The sequence below is a fragment of the Protomyctophum parallelum genome (assembly GCF_964188405.1).
Source record: "Protomyctophum parallelum genome assembly, chromosome: 6".
In the NCBI taxonomy this organism is placed as follows: domain Eukaryota; kingdom Metazoa; phylum Chordata; class Actinopteri; order Myctophiformes; family Myctophidae; genus Protomyctophum; species Protomyctophum parallelum.
In genome coordinates this window covers 31,525,669-31,540,649 of record NC_139701.1, presented here as the reverse complement: position 1 = coordinate 31,540,649, position 14,981 = coordinate 31,525,669, and the positions used below count along the sequence as shown (strand labels likewise).

At 42.6% G+C, this 14,981-nt stretch overlaps 1 protein-coding gene across 2 annotated transcripts in view; it reads left to right on the top strand.

Moving 5' to 3' along the window:
• The window catches only part of hmcn1 (hemicentin 1), a 236,173-nt gene that overhangs the window by 33,918 nt on the left and 187,274 nt on the right, over positions 1 to 14,981 (top strand). For both annotated transcript variants that reach the window (XM_083767894.1, XM_083767893.1), the window contains exons 6-11: positions 933 to 1,039; positions 7,269 to 7,389; positions 7,661 to 7,924; positions 8,448 to 8,592; positions 9,119 to 9,240; positions 13,407 to 13,676. In XM_083767894.1, coding sequence (XP_083624020.1) covers positions 933 to 1,039; positions 7,269 to 7,389; positions 7,661 to 7,924; positions 8,448 to 8,592; positions 9,119 to 9,240; positions 13,407 to 13,676 — 1,029 coding nt within the window. The remainder of the gene's footprint in view (positions 1 to 932; positions 1,040 to 7,268; positions 7,390 to 7,660; positions 7,925 to 8,447; positions 8,593 to 9,118; positions 9,241 to 13,406; positions 13,677 to 14,981) is intronic.

Sequence of the window (14,981 nt, the reverse complement as noted above, 5' to 3'; positions counted from 1 at the left end):
TTTAGCTGTTAGCGCGGCAGAAAGAATGACTCGTCTCTGCTAATCCAGGGCGCTCTCCGTGGTTATGAACGGATCGATATACTGGCGCTTCATTTCTGCTCCTCATCCGTCTCTCCCGCAAAATATGAACGCTTTTTGGATCATATATCGTATAAATTAAAATGATCGCAATGTAAGCTAGCAATGTAAAGTCAAAATTTTTTAGTAGATTGTTTCCGGGTCGTGGGTTTCAGAGTAAAAGCCGCCAGACAACTCTGGCACGTAGAGCTCCTATTTTGAAGAACTTCCGGCACCGATTGTGTTTTAACGAGTGTCAACCCATTGCAGTCAGAACTGCAGCATCACTCCCAATCTTCCGCCGTAGTCTGAAAACCCACCTTTTCAGACTCTATCATGGCCCATAGCACTTACCCTACCCCCTTAGATAGCACTTCCGTAGACTTAGATAGCATTTGATACAGACTTATAGCATGTTATGTAGACAGCACTATAATTGCATTGTATATAGTCATAGCACGCCATAGTACATATGTATAGCATAGTAGTATATATGTATAGTTTCATTATATAGATATTCCACTGTTACTTTCTTAGCTTACGCATGTTTCATGATAAATGCTTTTATGTGATGTATTCCCATGCTTTTGTTCTTGCTTAATGTAAGTCGCTCTGGATTAAGAGCGTCTGCTAAATGCCTAAATTGTAATTGTCTAAATTGTCAACAAATCAGCTGCACGCAGACAGAACACATGTTCTGTGTTAATGGCCGCCACAATGCTTTTTGCTTGGTGGCTGTGTTCTGCCCATCAAACACAAATGTTTGGTCACATATCGTCCCGTTTTAATATTGCGATATATCGTGGGACAATATATCGTGACACCCCTACTATATATGTAATATTTAATTATGATTGTTTACTTCTTCCCTCCAGGGAAGCTAATTGGGAAGAGTGATGGACTGACCGAGCTTCTGCACATTCCCAACTCCGCTAGGGTCGTCAACATTAAGGACCCGCAGCCTGGGATGTGGTCTATCAAGGTAAACAGTTACATGGCATTGCACATAGAATTCTGGAGATGTTTCTCCCCACAAGATCACAGAGCAGATCCGCCAAAATGACTTACAGCACAGAGGTCAGTGCTGTAACCTTGAAATTAGTTCACAGCTTTGCACCCTAGAGGAAGGTTCTTGAGCTGAATTACTGCAGTAATACATCAGATAAAGTGACATGTAATGTAGTCATCAATTTAACTCCATGTAGTACCCTGCTGGGTCACTTCCAGTATACTCAGTACTCAGAGCAGGCATTCAGCTCGTTAAATGACGTGATGATAAAAAAATGCACATTTCAGCAGTGATTATTTTTGTTAGTATGTAGATGAAGACGTAGATCATCGGTGGCAGTCGATGTTGTTTTAGCACAATTTGTTGTTCCCTTACCTTTTGTTTTCGAGCCATTGTTGTTGCATTTCACTCTGAGGTGGAGCATAGTTGCTGGTGTCCCGCTGTCGGGGAATGCAAAAACACTTGCACTGTGGGGTTCCAAACTTTCCAAACTCTGGGTACCAGGAAATGACAAGCACAAATCACTCAGGTAACAACAAAAAAGTGTTTTACCTGGATGATTTGTTGGGGGACATGGGATGGCTCCTGTATGCTCTGTAGTTCCCTGCTGGGTCACTTCCAGTATACTCAGTATGGTTGTGTAATGTCCTATCAACCCTTCCCCATGATTTAAAGGAGAAGGGAGGAGACAAACCCCCCCCCCCCTCCTCACTTGTGTTTCCTCTCCGGAGGATAAGTTTTAATGGTGGGCATGACTATGGAGGCGTGGGACAGATTAATGACGGCTCTGTAACCCCCTGAGTCCCCTGAAAAGGAGTATTTTTTTCTATAACATATGTTATGTTTGTTTTTGTTGCTGTTTGGCATTGCCCTGGTAACCCTGTCTTCCAGACTGCTCTACTTCCCTTCATATCACTTTGCCAGGTCTTTCATGCCTCCTCCTTATCGCATCACACTCCAGGAGCCATGACATCATAGGACTGCAGTGTGATGTAAATCCTCAGCCATGTTCGCAATGTGTGTGTTCGTCTCTAGACACAGTGCTTCTTTCTGTTCAATCCAAAATTAGTTATGCCTTGCCAGGGCAGTTAGCGGGCTTCTTTGTACATAAAGTACAGATCTGCTATAGCCTTAAGGCTCATTTATTTGAGACCAGGCCTTCCCAGGACTTAACCCATAGATTAATCTGATGTAGGGCCCTCTCACTAAATAAATACCTTCCTTACATGCAGAACAGAAAGTCACCACGTTACTTCTCCTGAAGTCTGCTTTGTTCTATCTGTGTGACTGAATGGGACCGCAGAGCTCTGTCCGACATGCCCACGTTGGCTTTTCCAACTTTTGTCTCATTGTTAACAGTGGGAGGTTTGGTTGTGTAGTGCCTGCATAGCACTACAGTTTGTTTTGTCTATCTGGTCAGAAAAAAAGTGAGGGGCGCTGTTATCATTATACATGACATGAACAACCGTCTACATGACATAAATTTTCCCTTCATTGTCAATGGCATTTAATGTTTGTGTTGGCACAAATTTACGTCATATTTGACGGACATTTGACTTAATTTCTCCTTTCATTGTCATATTGAGACGTGTGGGGACAAAAGCTGTATATAGGAGGGCTAGCACCCCTCAAAAACACTTAATACTACATTAATGAAGAGTTAAACTAATAGTAGAATATTCATTCTCTCGCAAGTTGCTACAACCACATTCTTTAATTTCTCTCTCCCCTTCTGAGAATCAAATCCAGCAGCTGTTATTGTGGCCAATTGTTTTTATGTGTTGTTGTCCTCTTGTTCCCCCCCAACACACACACACACACACACACACACACACACACACACACACACACACACACACACACACACACACACACACACACACACACACACACACACACACACACACACACACACACACACACACACACACACACACACACACAAACACTTACCTACCCACCAGCATACCTCTAGTCTACTGTATCTAGCTTCCGTACCTAAAAATATCTGCTTCATCTCATATGAAGTCCTGTTTCCCAGAACCATCTGAAGGCCAGATGTGGTCAGATGCATACAGTACAGTATATACACTTCCGGCTAATGGTCCGTGACGCCCAAAAGTACTCGCCCAGGTCTGAGATTAGCCATCCATTTCATTGGCTAATGTGTTGGTGTGTGTAGTGTACAGTATGGAGAGTGGGATCACACGGCCCCCACATCTTCAATGTGTTTGTGTGTATATCTGTGTGTGTGACTGTCTGTGTGTATACTGCATGTGTATTGTGTACTGTACGGTATGTCTATGTATGTGTACTATGTGATGATGTTTCTGAGAACCATCCTCACAGCGCTGTGGTGAAACTATAGCAGTGATGACTGCATTTTGGCTTCATACTGCCTGGTGTTTTATGGCCAGTGATAATAGTTTAGGAAGGTTGTAATTTCAAAAGTATGCAAACAACCCAAAGGACTTGTAGCGGTGGCAGACTGCCCTACTCCCATTCACTGACTGTCATCTGTCTCACTGTCTTCTGTTTTGTCTGTCTCCCTCTGTGTCTTTGTCCATCCTGCCTCCATTGTCTCAATTATCTCTCTCTCTCTCTCTCTCTCTCTCTCTCTCTCTATACAGTATACAGTATCTGTTCTGTTCTGATTAGACAGCATCCAGGTATCCTGGTGAGCACAGAACATACTGAATAGTCAAAATATATGGGGGGAAGAGCAGGATCATATTTTTAAGAGACTCAAAGGGACATGGACTTTTTCCTGTCAAACAGATTACTGAAGTATTTATTATTCTATTTATTTTTTCTGTTCTGTTTGACTTATAACACAAGCTGTTCCTTGTCTGAGGATACGATGGTTCCTTCTCCTTTCTTCATGGTCTACCGACTGCAGAACAATGCAGGACACAAATCACAGTGTTCATTTTCAAAAACATCTAACCGTGATAACAAGCATGAATCCAAATCAATCAATTAATCAGACAGACACTGCTGTGGTCTGCTGAAGGTCAACTTACTTAGAAAAACTTTGCAGTGAGGTAAGAAGCTTACAATATTATGTACCCGTCTATCTAGAGTACATTTCATGTTTGAATTTTAAAACGTTTTAGAATGTACTCTTTTATTCATTATATAGATGCATATATTGAAGTAAAGAATAATTATAAAAGTTGTAATAATCAATGAGAAATTATTACTCCTATAGACAGAAATAGCTATATTCTTGCTTCCTGCATTTGAGAGTGACCAGGTCATGAGCATAGGGACACGCGGGTGTCCTAATTACAGGGTGTTCCAGTGTGACCATAAAAGTGTCCCTCCCTCTCCTTGTTATGTCCCTAATGATCAGCTAAAGACCATCATGTGTCATTCTACAGCAGCGTTTAGGGTGGGTTTAATTACCACAACGTTTTGCTTTTAGGATGGGTGGACATGAACAACATAATGAACCCTAGCGTCCTGGGGCTAACATTCTGTGAAAATAGAAGATCTGAAAAGCTCGCAACATGATGTGCTTTGCAGCATTGTGAGCTTGTAGATTGGCTATTGTCGTCAAAGATATTTAGTGTAGTAGAGGCCTTATACAAGGCCTTGTATAAGGCCCTGGGGGACTCCGGTCAACAAAGGATATGATTTAAGTGGTTAACATTTGAGACTAAATAATACTGCCAGCCATGAACTGAATTGCAGTGGTTAAAGCCTACTCTTAAATATACTATTATACTCTTTGATTATTATAAGGTTACTATAATATGCTGTTACTATGAAAACGTGCAGGAAGCCTGTAATGCATGCTTCCATTGCACGCTCTGAACGCAGAAGCAGTCACGCTTTCCTGTAACGCTGCTTCCGTCACGCTGCTACCTGTAATGCTCGCCTGTTACTCTTTATGGTTAACACACCGTTTTTCGGATTTCTAGCTGCGTTTCTCCATCGGTTTTCCGAAAACGCGTCCAGTGTGCAACCACCTTTACTTTTGCCTGTAATGCTGCCCTTTTCCTCCTCACGTGTGCTTTGAAGAGCCTTGGCTTGTAAGATTTCCTGCTTTAGTTGTACTTATACTGTTGCATTTCTGTATTTTGTGCGAAAGTGCATTGACAAATGTCCTCAGAAACGACCTTGTTTCTGTAGTTTATTTGTACGGAGGCATCCCCCAAAGTGAGGCGACACAGAGACACCTCCCTGACATTATCGCTGAGACAGTTGATTTACTTTTGGACCACAATGCTTATATGAGACAATTTAAAATGAAACTTCTACTCCCCTGGACCAGGGGAGGAGTGAGTGACATCAGGACTTCGGTAGAGATTTCACCCTGCGGTCGTTTCTTGCCTTTAAGGCGTCTTACTGGTTATAATATAACCCTATGGGTACAGTACGCCTCATTGTAAAAGGTCTGTGCTAGAGAAAGCTTACAGTATCTCTAAGTCAGTACAATTTGACTGTACAACACTTCTTTTGGATAGAAGGTCAACTCTGGTTTGGTGATCTTCTGTTAAATATGCTAACTTAAGTTTCCTTCAGGTAAAGCTTCTTAGCTGGAAAGAGGAAGAAAACAAGACACTGACTAATGGCAGTGTTGTTTCCATGTGGATATCCTACATCAGTGGTAACCAACCTTTTCAAGCCCAAGAGCCCATTTTATTCCCAATTGTAAGCCAAGATCTACCACTAAAACGTGTTAGAAAAAACACTTGTTTTTTTGCTATTTCTGACAGGCTAACATCCACACAAAGACTAAAGTAAATTAGAATAAATACTTATAGTAAGTTATATTATCAATGTAAAATAATATTAAGACAAATGTATTAGAAATAAAAAATATTAGGACAAAAATACAAATAAACTTCTTTGTTGAGTTTTTTTTTAATAAAACAAAATGCAAAGGACATGACTTGCTTTTACAGCACAATATTTTGTTTCTCATTTCAATGAATATTCACATTGGCAGTTGTTCAAATGACATAGGCATAACATGACCATATATATTTGCACAGATATGGTGACATACTCTCAGGGTCAGCCCACCTTTAATGAGACTGCTGTGACTGCACGTTATCGGCAAGCGTTTTGAAATCTGGTACATATTTAGTGATTGCCAGTCTGAGGGTGTCATTAAGATGTGAATCAGTCATACGAGTTCTAAACTTGGATTTTATTATTTTCATTTGTGAAAAGGCCATTTCACATAAGTACGTGGAACCTACTGGTAGCTCGCGAGCCCCTGGTTGGTTACCCCTGTCCTACATCATATTCATATGATCAGCCTTTCTCAAATATGGAGGAAATATCTGTGAATCTTGAATTCACAAAATGTGAAAAGGATTCACACACATACGTAAATATGTATGCATTGTGCAATATGCGAAAAAATATTAGGGGTTTATTTCCTTGGCCCATTGGTAGCATGCACAAGAACACTCTTCCTGACGGTCGCCCCTTAGGAGCCACACCGTATAAAATAACCTGTAAAGTAGGCTAAATGCCAGTTTAGCTTTGCATGCCTGATTTTGTGCAGCAAGGCATGTCTCATGACACCTCCAAAGTGTTTTACCTCAAGGTGAGGATTTTCCGCTACCCACCAACCTGTATTTCATTGTAATTACTCTGTCTCAGTTTCTACCTTACTTCAAAAGACAGTTGTGTAATAAAGACTACATCAACCCAATTTAGTCACAGTCTGATTATAGTGGTTCTGTCTGCCAAATTAAAGTATGAATGTCAGGATGAGTATCTCTTTCGTGTGTGTGAAATGTGGATGATTTATAAGTCATGTTTGATAGGCATTCTTTACTAACTTGTCTATACAAGTAGCATTCTGGAATACAATAGTTTCTTTTTAATCACTTCATTTTCTTTGCCTCAGATTGCTAATTTCGAAAGCCTTAATGAAACTTAGTTGTGTGCCGATGTCGCGTGCCAAAAATGGCCAATCTACTAACTCACAATGTATCGCATTGTAATGCATGGTGAGCTTGTAGATCTGCAATCTTCTGCGTGCTACACTGGCACACAAATTAAGCTTAGTTGTTTCTTAGTTTAAATCAGATAAATCCTCATCATCATCTGGTATTATGGATGATCCAAATCAATCATATTCTCTAAGGATGTAAAATGAAATAAAATGAGATAAAATAATATTGTGAAATTGTTGTTGAAAAATGTGCACAAAATGTACATATTCTTGTCCCGACAGACATCTAGTAAAGGAAGATATTCAGTCCGGATCTCAGGTCTCAGCCCCATCGACTTTCGGGGGGGATTTTCCAGGAAGCCCACATTGGACTTCAAGAAAACCACCACTCGGCCTGTTCAAGGTTAGTGAGGTCAAATATCAACCTTTCCAAATGTAAAAAAGAAGCCACTATTATATGGTATGCTTTATATTACAACATTAGTCTCGTAGACTTTAAGTTGATTTGTCTTTCATCACCATCTATTTATTTCCTTGTAAACATGTTGTGTCACTCATATGATGTCATACACAGTAAAATCTTTAGTGTTAGGGTTAGGTTGGTTTTAATAAGGCACCCAGTGTTATGTCTAACCTCCTTTGGCACAATAAACTCTGTTACATCATCAACCCAGGTATTCCCACCCACATCCTCCTGAACACCACCGGGCTTTCCCGTCCTGCTCGTGCCGATAGGCTAGAGCTCCTGTCAATCACGGGAGACGTGATGAAGACATTGCCTATTCGCTTTTATCCCGAAAGAGAGCCATATGGCCTCTGGAACATCACCGAGTTCATCCCACCCAACGAGGCCTTCTTCCTGCGGGTGACCGGATATGACAAGGATGGGTTCCTGTTCCAAAGAGTCTCCAGCGTGTCCTTTTCCAGCATCGTACCTGGTCAGTAATGCAGGTTGTTGCTTGAAAACAGTAGGCCATGTTGAAGTCCTGTGTCATGTTTTTTTGTAATTGTAAACGTACTCGTAACTCATGATGGCTTGAATGTCAGTGAGTGTTTTGTACTGAGAAGAAAAAAGAATAGTGTGCCAAAAATATCTAAACAATAGCCAACAAAAGCAGATGTACAAGCTCACGCGTTACTTACTAACGCCATGATGCAACACGATGTGAGCTTGTAGATCAGTTATTTGTGGTGTGTGACTCCATTGTACCACAATGTATAGGCTAAATCAAACTTAAAGTCACTGTTAAGAGGTTTGATGAGAAATAATGAACAGTATAATGAACACATGTATGTGTCCATAAATGGCACATAAATGAACACAGTGATTGATTGACTGGTGACTGACTGATGAATAAATTACTTTTCACTAGTAATTGACTGACTTACTGTCATACTGTAAATTAATTGATTTATGAACAGACTGATGGTAACTGTAACTTCCATGTCTCTTCCTGTAAGATCGCCCTAAGGTATTAATGCCGGCCACCACCCCAGGTTACTACCTCCAGAAAGGTGCCATCAACTGCCACGTCGAGAGTCTAATCCCCTTCACCCTACGCTTTACCAGGGATGGGAAACGACTGGGGGTGGACCAGCTCTTCAGGTACAACACAATGGGATTGACTAATCAGTCTTTTAAACAAAACATGTCTATACACCAAGACCGTATAATCTTATATAGACACCTGCGACACCGCAGACATGTTCATTTTAAACTAATACATTGGGTCACTGCCATCAGGGTTCAAACCGCTGTGATTATACTTGTGCTGTGTGGCCCACATTGTGTTCCTCAGTCATAGTGGTGTGGCTGTCGCAGAGTAGCACTGCCTGCGGTGGGGTTTCCCATAAAGTGTGAATGTAGCAGACTTGCACAGAGTTGCACTGCCTAAAGGCCAGAAGCCTAATTTCTCCATTGACCAAGGGGGGATTTTCCTATGGATGAGTGGTAGATATTTGGTCTCCCATTGTGGGAGACCAAATATACAGTAATATTTCATCAATATGCTCAACACACAATTTGTGACTCTGAAAGTGTGTAGGGCAGGCCTTTGTACACCCTCAGAGTGAAATGAACACTCAATTATTTTACAGTTGATAAATTAATGAATGTTTTCAACTGTTCCCAGGGAGGCAGACAATGCAGCATGGGAGATTGCTCAGGTTACTATGAAGGATGAGGGCTACTATGAGTGTATTGCTATTAGCAGCGCTGGGACTGGACGAGCTAGCACCTTTCTGGATGTATCGGGTAAGTGGACACACCACCAGGATGGTTTCCCCCAATCACTGTATTACAGGCAATTTAATAACATTTGCAGTAATATACTGTATTTGGTCATTTATTATTAGAACAGTATTGGAATTTGAAATACATGAACTACTAGACACAATACACATATGTGACTGACTACAGTGCTTTGTGCCGCAAGGGGTCATTGGTATATACCGGTATATATATATATATATTTTTTTTTTTTCTTTTTACAGATTATTAAAGTACGGAATGTAAGCTTTCATATGATGTATCATGTATTGAAATTGAAAAAAATGACCATATCATAACAGTCATTGAATTATAATAGCCTATGTCTCTGTCTCCATGCCCTGCGGTCACTACAATAACATTGAAGCGATCCAGAAATTGTAACGCTGCCTCTCTCTGTTCACGGAACACGACTCACAGACAGCCAACCTAGCTTCAAGAACACACACACACACACACACACACACACACACACACACACACACATTCAAACTGTGTTAAACTGTGAAAAAATCAAAATTATTTTCAAATTTTCTGCCGTTTTACAGTTGGCGAATTGAGGGCCTTTTTCCTAGCCTGAGTCACATATATGTGAACAGTCTGAACACATGCACATGTACGCACATGTGCACGTGCAACAAGAGCCATGTTAAGACTGAGTTGTGTTCTGAACCCAAAATGCAACCACTCAGGAGACAGGAAGACAATTAAGCACTTTATTGTCCAAATTGAGCAGGATAAGGATAATGTATAGTTATATATATATATCCATATAAATACATAAATACTCTTATCATATAAATAGGTAGATATGTATCTATGAGGATATATATAATATAAAGCTATACTTCCAATCCAAGAGAGTAGTCGGGGACGAGCTTGTAGATCGGCAGCCAAACAAACAGTCCATGAACAAAGTGGTGACGAGATCCAGGCGTGGCACGGCAGATAGCCAGGTCTGGAGGATGAGAGGAACAAAATTAGCAAACAGCTAATACTGCAGCTAAACACACAAAAAGCTCTACTGGGTACGAGCAGCAACAGAGTAGAGAGAAACTGTACTTGCCAGGCGTTTCTATGGGAAGATCTGGCGAGGAGTGGAGGGAAGGCAGGGTTCTTGAAGACTCTGGTGATCAATGTAGAATGGAAACAGGTGTGCAGTGCCACACCCAGGCAGCTCGTCAGAGGGGGAGGGGAACACAGAGGTGGACCTGACTAGGTGGAAGAGTGGTGATGGCGCAGTGGGTTGTGCCCAGGAACACCAGAAGTGGAAGGTTGGGGTGGAGGGTTCGAACCCGGGTTCGAAACCGTAACAAGCCATCCTTTATGAAGTCATCTTAAGCTACCCCATTACACTACTGCATTATCTTGTCACATTAACATTGGATTTCTAAAATCTTCATCCAGTATCAAAATAAGTTGGAAAGATGTAGACAGCAGTATTTATTTTTGTTGTGTTATAACTAGGAAATCAGTTCCTCAGTGTGGATTGTTAGCCAATTAGCACTTCATGAGCATAGGCCTACTGTATGAGGGCAGGCAAACATTACACTGTGTAAACAACCATAATACTAGGTGATGGATCACATGTAACTTGTAGGGCCGGGCAGAAGGCAATTTACAGCACGATCTCTGGTAATGTGCGCCTTACTAGTATTAAGTATAGAGAAATAAGATACTTGTGAGCACACTCACGCCCGTGCAAACACGTGCAATGGCACGCCAAGCATAATAGTGAAGTTTACGTCATGCTCAATGGGGTATGGCCTTACACACACATGCCCTGCTTAGAGAATACACTGATTAAATATGGTTTGGAATCCAAGCGTGTATTTTATTGACTTCAGAGTCACTGGCTGTTCATGCTGTGAATCTATGTGGTGGTAGACCGAATGGAACCGTATATGGAGAATGTGACCATAACTCAAAACTGGACTTCTTAAATCCATGCATCATAGGGACCAGGTCACAGCTATGGTTACGGTTTAGTGCAGTGGTTCCCAAACAGTGTACTGTTAGTCAAGTCCAGGTGTGCCATGGGATTTAGTGAGAATCACATCTCCCTTAGAGATAAGGTGAGAAGGCTCGGATGGTTAGCTCAACCGTCTGGGCACCTAGGCTGCCGTGGGTTCGGCTCCCGATCCCGACGGCCTTCTTCTGTCAGTATTCTTTCAATAAAAGGCAGAAAAAGCCAAAAAAGAGATAGGATGAGAAGTTCAGTCGCACGAGAGAGACTTGGAGTAGAACCACTGCCTCTTCGCTTGGCAAGGAGCCAGCTTAGGTGGGTCGGGCATCTGGTAAGAATATCTCTCGAGTGTCTCCCTAGGGAGGTCCTCATTGCGTGTCCCACTGGAAGGAGACCCCCGGGCTGACCAAGGATCAGATGGAGGGATTATATCTCCAAAATGGTCTGGGAATGCCTTGGGATCCCCCAAAATGAAGTTACTAATGTTGCTCTCGAGAGGGAAGTCTGGAGCTCTCTGTGGAGCTGTTGCCCCTGTGACCTGACTATGGATAAACAGTTGAAGGTTTCACCTTTTCAGTCGCATAAGTAACCTCATCTAAATAAGCGCAGTGGAGTTGCTCTGTAGCATTTATTCAATTTTGACAACTGTCGTCCCCTTTGTTTAACGGTATGGCGTTCCGGCACTAAATCTTTTACCAGAAGGTAAAAGTTGGTTCCGGTCCACTTTCACCCCTGGCCCCACCACTAGCGTGGCTAAAACATCAGGAATCTCAGGGGACAGGCTTTTGTCTTTTCCAAAAACCTCTCTGTTCTTTTCCCTATTTTTGTTTGCAAAAAACATCCTCCTCCATGGAATTTACTGAGTTCCAACTTAGCGAATTACATAGTGTGTTCGAGGGAGTTGAAAGATGGTTTGCATGTTGCTGAGTTTATAAGGTAGAAGAGCCAAGAGAGAGAGAGAGAGAGAGAGAGAATGAGAATGAGAAAGTGCAGAGAGAGATCTGCGAGAGAAATCCTGTGCTGTATGTTATTGTTCTCAGAATTAAATTAACATTCATGATTTTACAGTGTGGATGTAACACGTCACTTTAACCCACTTACCTTAAAAAAAAGAAGAGAGGTGGTAGCCTCTGATGACAGCTCTGAAACATGTGAAGACTTGGCTCCCACAAACTGTTGTTATCTAAACTCAAACCAGATCGGTCAACTCATCCACTCAAGCAGTGCTCAAAGCATTGTCCCTGGGCCAGTGAGACCAACAAACAAAAACACAAATATACGCATGCACACACATAAACATACTGTATGAACAATCACTTATACTCACACACACACACACACACACACGAATGAATGAATGAATGTGCACACAAACATGGACACACACGTAAACGCATGCACAGTTTGCACACACAGACACCTGTACGTGTATGCTCTCACGTACACTACACGCACACACAAACACCTTCACATCCTGTCATCTCCCAAATGTATGTCATTCTAATCCCGGGGAACCCTATTGAAATCCCCAGCATCCTCCTCCTTATGTCAAGGCCAGATCGAGCTCCTTCTAGGCTCTAACCCCCCAACCCCCTGTCTCTGTCCTCCCTCTATTTTCCCTTCCTTGCATAGCTCTGGCTCACCTCTGAAGAATGATTGACGATAGGCTTAGGCTCAGGGGATGAGAGTCTTGTCTGTGATGAGTGGGCGAACCTTGTGCAGAACAAAGTATAAGAGGGAGAGAAATAAGTAGCTTCTATAGGAGAGAGAGAGATACATAAGTAGGTTCTATAGGAGTGAGAGAGAGAAATAAGTAGCTTCTACAGGAGAGAGAGAGAGAGAGAGAGAGAGAGAGAGAGAGAGAGAGAGAGAGAGAGAGAGAGAGAGATTCGCAGGTCTGATGAATGCTGAATATAAACATCAATCTCTAATTCCAAGATTCCAAAACGTTCACACGACTAAGACATATTTGATGTAGCCTACTCCAGACCACAGTATGCACACACACACACACACACACACACACACACACACACACACACACACACACACACACACACACACACACACACACACACACACACACACACAGTATGCACACATTGCTATATTTCGGGGGTGAATGATGTAAGAGCAAAAAGACCACTGTCTGAATATGGTCTTTCTTGTGTCCTGCCTCCTTCAGAGCCCCCCCCGGCCATCACAGTGGAGGGCAATGTGACCGTCTCCCCTGGCTCCAGTGCTGTCCTCAGCTGCCATGTTGTCAGCACGGTCAGCTTCAACCTCACCTGGCTGAGAGGAGGGCAGGACGTCAGGCTGGACCCACGGGCACGCATCCTCGCCAACCTCTCCCTGGAAGTGCACACGGTTACACCAGACCACGCGGGCTGGTACGAGTGTATCGCCACCAACGAGGGAGGACCGGCCACAGAAAAAGTCTACCTCCTTGTGCAAGGTGTGTGTGCGTGTGTGTGCGTGTGCGTGTGCGTGTGTCTGTGTCTGTGTGTGTGTGTGTGTGTGTGTGTGTGCCTGCCTGCCTGCACATACACAGACTCAAGTGTTCGTGTCACACACTGTGGAGGAATGGACTTGCAAACCAAAACTCCAAACTCCCCCCCCTCACGCCACTACCCCACCCTCTCTCTATAACTCACCTTAATGGTTTTTTTGAATGTGTGAAAATGATTTAAGTCTCACGTTCAGGCAGCGCAACGGTCGACTTTGCCATCTGTGGACAGCTCCTATAGTCCTGTTTCTAACACTTCACTGACACTGAATCAGGAACACATTCAGTCAGAGTGATGGAAGTATGGCCGGCTATCTCTATCACTCTTGGCCAGGAAATGGCGATGTAATACAGCGATAAAATATACCAAAATAGTCTGACACAGATATTAGATAGGAAATGTATCAATGTTTGGATGTCATGTCACAGTCTTTGATTGGAACAAAACTATTTCCTGGCTTTGCACAGCCTTCATGGCACTGAGTATGAGGCTAAAGGCTTTAATTCTGGTACTCATGCAGACATGTTTGTAGGGGAGCCCCACCAGCTTGCCCTGTCATTTGCCTCATGTCATTGAGTGATACGTTGCTCAATTGACCTAAAACAATTTCCCAGACTTGGGTGGACTATTTCCTTTTTTCCCCTCATTTTTCTGTGTTGGCATGTTCGCACTTGTGTGTGTGTGTGTGTGTGTGCGATTATACCTTTTATTTCCCTACTGCTTTCTCTATTATGCTGCTGTCACACCTTTTTGTTTGTCTCTTTTGGTATCACATTTTCAGCTGGCAATTTCATGGGTTTTTTCTGCCCTCTCACTCTGCCCCATTTCTCTCTCTCTATTTCTTTCTCTCTCTTCCTATTTCTCCCTTACTCGCTCTCTCTCTGTCCTGAACAGCTGTCAGCAACCCCTAGGGGTTTTCTAATTACCCCTTGGTCAGGCCCGTCCTAGTTATTAGCCTCACTTTGAAGTGGTGGGCCAGTGGTCTGCTGAGCACTAAAGCCCAACTTATATTTTGTCATGTGCCGCTGTCACACACCGCGAATAGATCTACAACCTCACAAAATGTTGTGATATGGCATTGTGAGCTTGTAGATCTGCTATTGTCAGCATTGTGTGACGGCGTATTAATTAAGCATGCTGCAGAGAACAGAGGCAGGCAGAAAGGGATGAACGAATGAAGGTACAGAGGGAACGAGCATAGAAAATGAGATGAAGGGAGTGAGCAGTGATATAATAGGAGAGATGGAGGAAGG